Source organism: Phytophthora infestans, genomic scaffold, assembly GCF_000142945.1.
Source record: "Phytophthora infestans T30-4 supercont1.20 genomic scaffold, whole genome shotgun sequence".
Taxonomy (NCBI): domain Eukaryota; phylum Oomycota; class Peronosporomycetes; order Peronosporales; family Peronosporaceae; genus Phytophthora; species Phytophthora infestans.
The window spans coordinates 1,473,262-1,483,862 of NW_003303739.1; the positions used below are offsets into that span (position 1 = coordinate 1,473,262).

A 10,601-nucleotide genomic window follows, 5' to 3' on the forward strand; every position below is an offset into this window, starting at 1 on the left:
TCATCACTTTTTAATATTTTGTTTTAAATAATAAATATCCGTTTTTTATTTTCGTGCCATTGGCTAATATTTGGACGCAAGTAATTGGTTAAAATAATATATGTTGCTAACTTACTCACAGTTTGCAAAATGGTGGGCCCTACGTGCAAGCAATGCGAGGCGAAGATTGACCCACTTCTGCTGAACCCGCAGCGGTCTACGACGGACCCCCGAGAGCGCTGCGTCTGCTGCGGGAAGCTGCAGTACGGCTACGCATTCCGTACAATCAGCGGGCGGGACATCGTGCGGCGCTGTACTGCCTGCGAGAGCGACTCAAAAGCGGTTGAGTTCTGGGAGGAAAAGCCCCACCACCTGATTCGACCGAAGTGCGCCGCCAGGAAAGCCTGTCAAACGTCAAGAAGGCGATGGGCCTTGACTGGTACCCCAACAAGAGTAAGATCCGCAGCCGCCATCGCAAGCTGACCGCCCGAAATGCCAAGTACATCGAGCAAAAGAAGCAGCAGAAGAGGAAGTAACGGTAAATATACCCTTTTATGCCCCTATTTTCCTACCTATTTTTGTTTTTGGTATACTGGATGACGGTGCGAGGCTTGGGGCCGCACATACGGTAAGCTGACTGTGGCGCTACCGAGCATGTTGACGCATCTATAGAGCGTAGCGCGTTTCATCTAATAACTAGCACGGGGTATGTACTGTATTGCTGCTGCAAACTGACCGCTCCTGTTTGCATACGCGTCTGCGTAGAAAGCAAGTACACTCGCTCACTTGGCACACGCAAACCGATGCTATCTGTACCACCCACGCTCACAACGTATATTACACTTATGCGCGCTCACAAATTTAAGCAACAATATTGAGTGGGAATCACGCGCGACGAATAAGTTGATGTCTACACAGACACGAGCACGTGTGTGGACGTGCAAACCATACAGGTGGGTGTGTCAAGTCGGTGTGTCTGTACGCAGTACCGTACTTTAAAGCCCTGCTCAAATTTACCGGGATCAGAGCTGGGGATGGTTATACGTGTACCCGCCGCGCGCGTATATATCTGCGAGCAGACGCGCGGTCAGCTATCCTGTATCCCCGCGGTATGGCATGTGCCGAATTAGCAACGCGCCTGGTCATATAAACTGATACATCAGAAGCGTAAGCACAGTAAGCCAGCACGACGACGCAAATGAACCGAGAAAGCGACAGTGATCCTATACATAGGTTTTAGATGTCACGAGCGCGTGGTATACACACTCAGTAACGAACTCGCAATATATGCACGGATACATCAAATAGCACGCCGAGTTGATAAGTAGGCAGCAAAAGTACTTCATATAATGTACATGAGCGACAATTCGAATCAAGTCTACGACATCTACGATCTGATAATCTGCCTACAGCTATGTGGCTTCGTATGTTCGTCATACATATCGGAGCCAGTAAATGTCACTCGAAAGGGTCTACGCCACTCTATCAGTCAGAATCTATGCAAATAAGTCAGTATGTGCGGCAGCTATGCAAGTAGAATCAATGCATGCAAAAGATAGTGGAAACATTCTTCAGTAATATCATCAAGAGCTCAGCAGAACAATCGCAACGCATAATATTGGTGTTTGTCGCGACTATCGGCAAAATCTACCTGTCCTAAAAGATACTTCGTGCAAGGAGCTGACTAAACCTTTCTCTAATAGACCGTCGCAATCAATGATATGGTGTCGACTGCCTCACGGCGATGACGTGACAGATGATATTATGTTTGAGCAGACGTATTTACTCCAGCTAAACTGGAATTCCTCAATGGGATATGCCAATGTGGATCATCACTGATACTGACATGTCTTCTGAACAGCATTTGTTAGCTTTTGCATCGGGCACGCCTCCGATTCGTGTCATTTTGGGAGCTATTCGCTCAAATGCGATTATAGACAAAACCTTCACGGGTAAGATGGTGCTCATCTTGCAGATCACGTTAAACCCTGATCATATCTATCATAACATGTGGCACTAAAGATACTGTGTGCGGTGTTGTTTTGGAGCGTAATATAGGTATTACACAGTATGCATGTACTATATGTTGCTTTGCTGTACGTAGAAACGCTAATCCCACCGCAGCGCAGCGAAGGTGGTCAGCCCGCACTACACCAACCAACCATACCCTAGCGTCCGCGGAGCGGGCGCCCAGACCGCTAGTTGACTACTGACTATAATACTAACTAGTCAATACATGAAGCAGGCGAAAAATGAAGCGAGGCAGCAGTACCACTTTCAAATATCCAGGAGTGGGTTCAATGGGTTCAAAAGGCTACAAGCCATTTGGGGAGACGCCGTTCATTGGCTTCATCGTGGCCAATGGAGAGGAATAACCTCCTCCTAAGATCTCTTCGAGGGTGCTCCGTGACAAAGGGAAGACCTGAATCGGCTTGGACACGTGCAGCAGGGTCTTGTGATTGTTGAGCAAAAAGGGGACGGAGTGGAAAAGGTTATTTTGCAGATCTTCTCTTTCCTCCTCACAGTCCAAGACCTGGAGAGTATGACTCTAGTCTCCAAGAACTGGAGAGAGCTGACCGATGAACAGGAATTGTATCGGCCATTCCCGAGCGTGACTCCTGACGGCTCTGTCAATTGGATCAATTTCAAGAAATTGAGCTTCAAGTGCGAGGGCTCCGAAGGTGAATGCTTCAAGTGTCTTGAACGCTCCACTGGCAGAGTTTTAGCGATGAAGAGGACACGAATATTTCCAGAGGCAAGTCTAAGCATACAGACGTGGGTCTGGTCTAAATGGAGGAATTACGTCTAATGTAGCCTTCATCTTGTTGAATTAGGAGGAAGGAGTGCCGTATTATATGATCCGAGAGCTTGGCCTGCTCAAGGGGACAACGCACGACCATATCACGTCTCTGGAGATCGTCAGTCTTGTCAAGGACGAGCTTCACATGTTCTTCCCTAACGTGGACCGCACGTTGGACGATGTCATATACCCAACAGGGAGCTGTGAAGACGGCCGTGTTTTGCCTGAGCCTGTGGTACGTATACTGTGCACTAAACTATAGAGTGTACAGTTTCACTTTTACAACCGAAATACTTTACTGTACAGATTCGCAAACTTCTTTACCAACTTCTGGATGCAGTCGCGTACTGTCACCGTCGTGGAGTTCTACATCGTAATCTGAAGCCGAGACATTTACTCATCCAGATGTCGGAACAGGCCAATCTCAGTGAGTTGTCGACTGCGATGTGGCTTTTGCTTTGACATTCTTCGTTAATATTTCAACTTTTTTTGCTTGCTTAGGCGATGCAACACTGCAGATCTCAGACTTCGCGCTAGCTCGAGCTACAGGAATTCCTGGTCAAGCGTATACTGACGAGGTAGTGACGCGATGGTACCGTGCTCCAGAGCTCCTGATGGGTGTGGTAGAGTATTCTTCGGCAGTTGACATGTGGTCTGTTGGCTGCATTTTTGCCGAAATGATCCGAGGTGAGGCTCTGTTTACTGGCGTTTCGGAGATCGATCAGTTGTTTCAGATCTTCAGCAAGTTGTCGACCCCCACGTTGGAAACGTGGCCGGGCTTCTCGTCCTTACCAAACTACCAGTTTGAGTTCCCCCACTTTGAACGTAGACCCACGGCGACTCTGTTTCCAGACGCATCGGATCTTGGCATTGATCTGCTTGCAAAACTGCTGACGTACAATTCAAACGAGCGGATTTCGGCCGAAGAAGCGCTTGGCCACCCCTATTTCTTCGACGTCACGCCTGTATTCTTTCCGGTGAAGGTCAAGGATTGCATGAGCCAGATGTGGCGCGCAGTGGCTCAAATGTGGAGTCCTACTCCACAACACTTGGCACTGTTCCACTCGTACCTGCGTCAAACGGAGGCGGAAACCTGGGCTCAGGTCGAGTATTTGGAGTACGTACTGCCGCGACCTTCTGTACATTTTGTCACGCATATTTGCTAATGCTGTGGTGTGTTTCTTGCGTAGCCGACAGGAGACACTGACATCAACACACCGATCACTGCTTGTTGACTGGATCATTGACGGTAAGCTGCCCCTTTAAATCGTTTTGATCCGGCTAGGTTCTTACCTGTCCTTACACTTTTCACAGTGGTGGATGTGTTCAAATTGTCCCCCCGAACTTTTTTTCTTGCTGTCGACTACACCGATCGCTACCTGGAATTTGCAACTGTGGGGAAATCGCAACTTCAATTGCTCGGGGCGGCCTGTTTGCATGCTGCGTCAAAGATGGAAGACTTAACTTATATTGGCGTGAGAGATCTCGTGTTATGCGCTGACAATATCTACACGGCAACTGAAGTGCGGGAAATGGAAGTGAAAGTGTTGAACACTCTCAACTTCGCACTCCTCGTGCCTACAGGTACATATTGTTTCCGTCGATTAACTGAGTTCTGAACTTGTTTAACCACAAAATCGTAGCGCTGGATTTCCTGAACATCTACGAGCGACTGATCCCACCTATTGAGAAGAAGACATCCATGTTGGCGCATTACTTGGTTGAGCTTTCCCTACAAGAGTACCAGTTTCTGAAGTATTCGCCATCGGTTGTGGCTACATGTTGCTTGTCGAGGGCGATGTACATGATCGACGAGGGTCCGATGGTGAGTTAGAACACGAGTTGAGCAGGATCGACAATCTTGAATGTGTCCTAACTATGTCATTATCTGCTTGCTTTTAGTCGAAGGATCTGGCGAATGTCTGTCTATATAGCTGGTCGGACTTACAAGGCTGCATGATGGAGCTCCAAAAGCTGTCCTCAAACGCATCTTCCAACACTTTTACTACGATCAAGAAACGGTATTCAAGGACTGAGTGGCGAACGTTTCTCCACCCGAGTCGTTCAATATGGCATTTTAGCTGTCTGCCTATCCATAAGTCAGCTAACCATTCTTCTCTTTCGTCATCAGCCCTGAAGCGAAGTGCTTCTACTTTATATTGTGGAGTAAATTTTCTTTTTGTGATTCACAATCTTCGTTTTTTTAATAACAAATAAAACTGTTACCACGTAGTATATTCTACTACATGTACATTTATTATTCTTGAATGTTGCCGATCTCGCATAATAATCTATTGCTATGCACTTTGTGCTCCCAATTGCTACGCCCGTTTATTTGTTACAACCCGTCTTTTGTCTCGGTGTCAAGTTGCCACTGGTAGTGTATGATGGAAAGTATCGTCACCAATCTATCTTGCTACCCAGTACCTGTTATTCTGCGACAGCAACTACCGCAAGGTAGGCTGCTAGACAGCCGTCATCAGTTAAATTCGTATGTCGTGTACGGACGTATGAAGTTCAGCTTGATTGATATCAGAAGCAAAAGAAATGCCTGACTAAGTAATTGTCAATGACTCATTGATCTCCGATTATTATTATTGACCAGAAATATTACTACTTTTACGTAAGTATATATAAATATATTTCAAAATAGGAAAGTGCGAAGGCGTCGACAAAGAAGCCCACGATTCTTTAGAATGCTTGCACCGTAACGCTCACGCGTATTTATAATATGATTTGCTGTGCCGCAGCTAGCACACAAGGTTTTGCTCTTAAGAAAACAAACTAGAAAACCAGAAAAATGTGAGTACATGTACAACCAGTGTATGTTTGTACGAAGTACTTTCAAGCTCCTATCTTACTGTAATTTGGCTTAGCTTATAATGGGTCATACTAAGCTCATGCGACCGCCAAGATTAGATTACGTCAATAAGTTAAAAAAAAAAAGCGCAGCAAAGCAGATTCCGCGGCTGCGAAGGTGATGCTTTGTCATTGTTTTGCGTGAGCTTTACTACGTAGTACTTTGAAGTAAGAAATGGCAAAAGCTTAACGCTAAAAATCGAAGAAATCATTCCTACCTCGTAGGCTTAGTACTGGTGACACCTGACGGAAATCACCGATTATTATAATATGTACCCGGGACACTTTTATTAGGGTATTCGGGAATTTATTATACTGCGCTTACAATCTTTAAGCACAATACAATGCATTTTACTAATTACTGTAATTTAATATTGTTTTTCTTCTTAATAATGCACGCTAGATATTACTCTGGTACAGGTACTGTAGTATGGTACTGTAGCTTAATATGTTTGGCGTGCTGTCATTGATTTTCCTTTTATTAATAAACCCAAAAGTGCTTGGGCTATTCACTTTCACTTATATTGAACCCTCTACCCTTCAAGCAGCATCATCTGGGTGATTGAGTTTTGATGTCTTCCCTGGCCGACACAAGCTACATTCACGTTTTTTTTCATTGTATGCGGCCTCTAGTTTGAAAGTGAATATCGGCATTTTTGCCAAAACAATTATGGCGTCACTCTGATACAGCAGCAATTATACATCAAGTTCTACAGTTTAGTTTGTGTGTAATTTAATATTTCCGCTGTTTTCGTTAATCGCTGGATGGAGAATAAATAAGAGTATCTATTGCTGAGTAAAACCGCTAATATTTTTCTTTCTTGTATTGTCCGTTAGAATTTGTGTGATCACAATTCTAGCGAGCAGTTTCGTCGGCAGTTTCATTGTTGAAAACAGCAGCCAGAGCACTTGCCTCTGGCCTAGAGGCAATTTGTGGGGACGACAGGCACTCCAACCAAACTTTATGCACAGGAGCACTAGCGACACTTGCACAGGCTTAGCAATATTTCAAACAAGCCTGTCGTTGTAGTGATCGCCTGTCAGATAGCCAGGTTGCAATCTCAACGCACGATCACACTGTTACACTCGCCTGATGTAGCCATCTCCAGTTTTTTCACCATTTTCTTCTAAAATCCACACAATCCAACGACACCTTTCCTCATCCACCAATCAGCACAAAGTTTTACCAAATCCTGTCCAATCAGCTCGCAAAAAAACCACGAGAGTGCTGGTCTCTGCTACACTGAAAGAAGAAAAATGCGCGCGGAATCAATGAACCGTCCATACAAAAACTAAAAGGAAACTTGAGCCCGAGATCTCTCCGCCTCGGCTTGTTCACTGCTGTCAATAAGGAGCTGCAGGCGCCTGCTCCTCGCTGCTCTCGAGCCCCAGCGCCAAGTCTCTCTCATATCAGCCAGGTGCGAAATCCTACACATAGGCTCAAGTGCCTCTGCTGCCTCTACCGTCGAGAAATCCTAGTATTTATAAAAATTGAGTTTTTATTCATTTACTAATGCAGAGCATCTCTGGATGGACGCTCAGTCTTCAGCTAATCGCGCGTCCTCTTCCTCGGACTCGACACCCTCCAAGAAGCGTAGAGCCACTTCTGGAGCCTCAAATCAAGGGCTCGGAGTCGCCGTACCAGCCAGAACTGAGCCCCACAGGAAACGGAGTGGCTTGCCGCTGCTACTGTGCACCCCCGGGGCCGAGAACCCCATCCTGGCAGCACTAGGAGGGACTCCGCGCTCTCAGGCAGCCGTCGTCGACGGATTACCAGAGCCAGAGCCTCTCGATCTGTCCCAGTGTAGCGCGGCGACGTCCATGGACAGCATGAGGGAGGAGAAGATGGAGACTCACGTGAAGGAGGAGAAGAAGGAGAGAGATGCGATAGTGAAGGAGGAGAAGGTCAACGCTATGGACCTCAATCAGGAACACAAGCCTCATGTCAAGACGGAGAAGAGTGAGACCAAATACAGAGTTGACGCAGCTCCATTTGGTAAGCAAGGTGCAGACTGGCTGCGTGTGTGTGTGTGTGTGGAGAGGATTGTTGATGTGTGAGTGGTGTATTGACAGTGGGCAAGAGGAAACGCGAAGACGCGAGTGAGGAGGACAAGACGACGGACTTTGTGGCGTATGCCAGGGAACACATTCACAGCCAGGAAGCAGGCGAGGAGGGATTCTCGATTGACCCGTCGGAACGAGCGGTGGAGCATCGTGCAAGTAAAGTGGTACGTCGAGAGATATTGATTACCTCTCCTGCTGCCAATGATGACGAAGAGTGGGAAGGAAATGGGCCCCTTGAAGTGAAAATGGAGGAAGTGGAAGCGGTGCCGACTCCCTCGGAGCACTTCGACCTGCAGCCTATCGACATCATCTTGCACGTGTTCTCCTTCTTAGTGACGGCGAAGGATCTGCAGAATATGGCCCAAGTGTCGAAGAAGTGGAAAGAGCTCACCAGTCGACGCTCGTTGTACCGATCTCTTGCCAGTGTGACGCCGGAAGGATCAGTGAACTGGATCAACTTCAAGAACTTGGGTATAAAGAACAAAGGGACCGAGGGAACCTGTATCAAGTGCTGTCAGCGATCGTCTGGCAAGATCTTGGCTATGAAGAAGGCCAGAGTGTTCCCCAAGGTATGTGTGCAGAACGAATTTTGGTTTATCCGCTTGTACTAATACTCGCGCTGGTATGTGCCACAGGGCGAAGGAGTTCCTTACTACATGCTCCGAGAACTAGCTGTGCTGAAGGGAATCAAGCACGACCACATTGCGTCTCTTGAGCTCATTAGTCTCGCAAAGGACGAGCTTCACGTATTTTTCCCGTACGTGGACAAAACGCTACATGAAATTATTAATCCTTCGGGTGACCCGAATGGAGGTCGCGTGTTGCCGGAGGCTGTGGTAAGTACAACGCGGGAAACGTCATCCTCTTCGCCTTCTTTACGGTTTCTCTCGTTTTATTCGTCAGATTCGCAAACTTCTTCACCAACTTCTGGATGCCATCGCGTACTGCCATCGCCGAGGCGTTTTGCACCGCAACCTCAAACCGAAACATCTGCTTATCAAGACGTCCGACACAGACGATCTCAGTAAGTTGGTGGGCTTGCGCACTCGCGATGGAGTTACGTTTGGTGTCTTACATTGTCGGGTATGTTTCAGGCGATGCTACGCTGCAGATCTCTGACTTTGCGCTAGTCCGAGCTACAGGAATCCCTCGTCGAACCTACACAATGGAGGTGGTGACGCTGTGGTACCGGCCGCCAGAGATCTTGATGGGAGTGCGCGGATACTCGTCGGCGGTAGACATCTGGTCAGTTGGCTGCATCTTTGCTGAGATGGCCCAAGGCAAGCCCCTCTTCACAGGCATTTCAGAGATTGATCAGCTGTTCCAGATCTTCAGCAAGCTGTCGACACCCACGTCCGAAACGTGGCCAGGCTTTTCGTCCTTGCCGAACTATCACTTTGAGTTCCCACACTGGAAGCGCCGACCTTTGAATCGCCTGTTCCCGGGAATTTCGGATCTTGGTATCGACCTGCTGACGAAGCTGCTCGTATACAACCCCGACCAGCGAATTACAGCCGAAGATGCGCTTCGTCATCCGTATTTCTCCAGCGAGGCGCCTTCGTTTTTACCGCTGACACCAAAGATTCCTATGGACCAAATGTGCTACACGATGAGCCGCGCAAGGATCGGCCCGACTCCTGAACATGTGGAGCTCTTCCACGCATACTTGCGCCAGACAGAGCTAGATTCATGGAGAGAGATCAAGTACTTGAGGTGCGTGGGGTGAAGCATACACAAGGGGAGTTCGTGAATACTTACGATGTCCATGCATGTTGCAGCCGCCAGAAAACGCTCCGACCTGCCCACCGATCAATGCTTGTCGACTGGCTAATTGAAGGTAAGGGATGCTGACTTGCGCGGCTGTAGTATTGTGTCCTGACACGTACATTTCGTTTGCTTGTGCTCTGATTTAGTGGTGGACGTGTTCGAGATGTGCCTGAGGACCGCCTTCTTGGCAGTTAATTACACAGATCGATACCTGGACATCGTCATGGTGAAAAAGACGCAGTTTCAACTTCTTGGAGCGACGTGTCTGCACGTCGCGTCCAAGTGTGAAGATGTATCCTACATCGGAGTGGAGGATCTCGCCATGTGCGCCGACAACGTGTACACGTCCGTGGAAGTGCTGGAGATGGAAGAAAAACTGTTGAACACCCTCAACTTTTCACTTTCGGTGCCCACTGGTACGCGGCAATCATTTTCCTGTCATGCATGGGCTTGAATGAAGCTCACTAGTTTTTCTTTGTGCAGCGCTGGATTTTCTCAACATCTACGAACGTATGATCCCACCTATCCAGAAGAAGACGTCCATGCTGGCGCATTACTTGCTTGAGCTGGCTCTACAAGAGTACCAGTTTCTGAAGTATTTGCCGTCGGTTGTGGCTGCGTGCTGCTTGTCGATGGCGATGTACACGATGGACGGGTTCCCAATGGTAGGCCTGCATCTTTTGTGACTTAGAAACTGTGCTATGGAGCTGTAGGTAGTAACAGGATGTGTGTATTTGCTGCGCCTTTAGACGAAGGAACTGGTGGATGCTTGTCAGTACAACTGGTCGGACCTGAAAAAGTGTATGGGAGAGCTCCAAACGCTGTACTCTAACTCGCCGTCGAACAATTTGGCGGTGATCAAGAAGCGCTACTCGAAGGCTGAACGCTGCCAGGTGGCGAATGTATTGCCACCGACGACGTTCAGTATGGCATTTTAGTTGGTTTAGTCTGTATTTGTGGGCTACATATTTAGAGCTCGGTCTCTAGGTGAGTGAACTAACGTTACCTACGCTGCTGGCATCACCAGTCCCAGGAAGCGATTACGTGCTCGTCCAACCTTCAGACAACGAGAAAACTACAACATAACAAAGACCGAATACAAGCGAGCACTTGACGGATTTCTGGCGAGCGA

General features: G+C 47.7%; 2 protein-coding genes across 2 annotated transcripts; both read left to right on the forward strand.

The window, feature by feature from the left end:
- Nucleotides 1-2,798: 2,798 nt before the first annotated feature.
- On the forward strand, nt 2,799-4,996 carry PITG_10829 (cell division protein kinase, putative; the record flags this gene model as incomplete). The annotated part of the gene is made up of 7 exons (XM_002901602.1): nt 2,799-3,014; nt 3,086-3,206; nt 3,281-3,896; nt 3,970-4,028; nt 4,094-4,363; nt 4,423-4,604; nt 4,682-4,996. 7 exons carry the CDS (start codon nt 2,835-2,837, stop codon nt 4,994-4,996), a joined length of 1,743 nt encoding a protein of 580 aa, XP_002901648.1.
- Nucleotides 4,997-7,168: 2,172 nt separating this feature from the next.
- On the forward strand, nt 7,169-10,591 carry PITG_10830 (cyclin-dependent kinase with F-box domain, putative; the record flags this gene model as incomplete). Its single annotated transcript, XM_002901603.1, has 9 exons — nt 7,169-7,634; nt 7,712-8,271; nt 8,338-8,538; nt 8,606-8,726; nt 8,797-9,415; nt 9,481-9,539; nt 9,616-9,885; nt 9,953-10,134; nt 10,219-10,591. 9 exons carry the CDS (start codon nt 7,169-7,171, stop codon nt 10,405-10,407), a joined length of 2,667 nt encoding a protein of 888 aa, XP_002901649.1.
- Between the last annotated feature and the right edge of the window lie 10 nt (nt 10,592-10,601).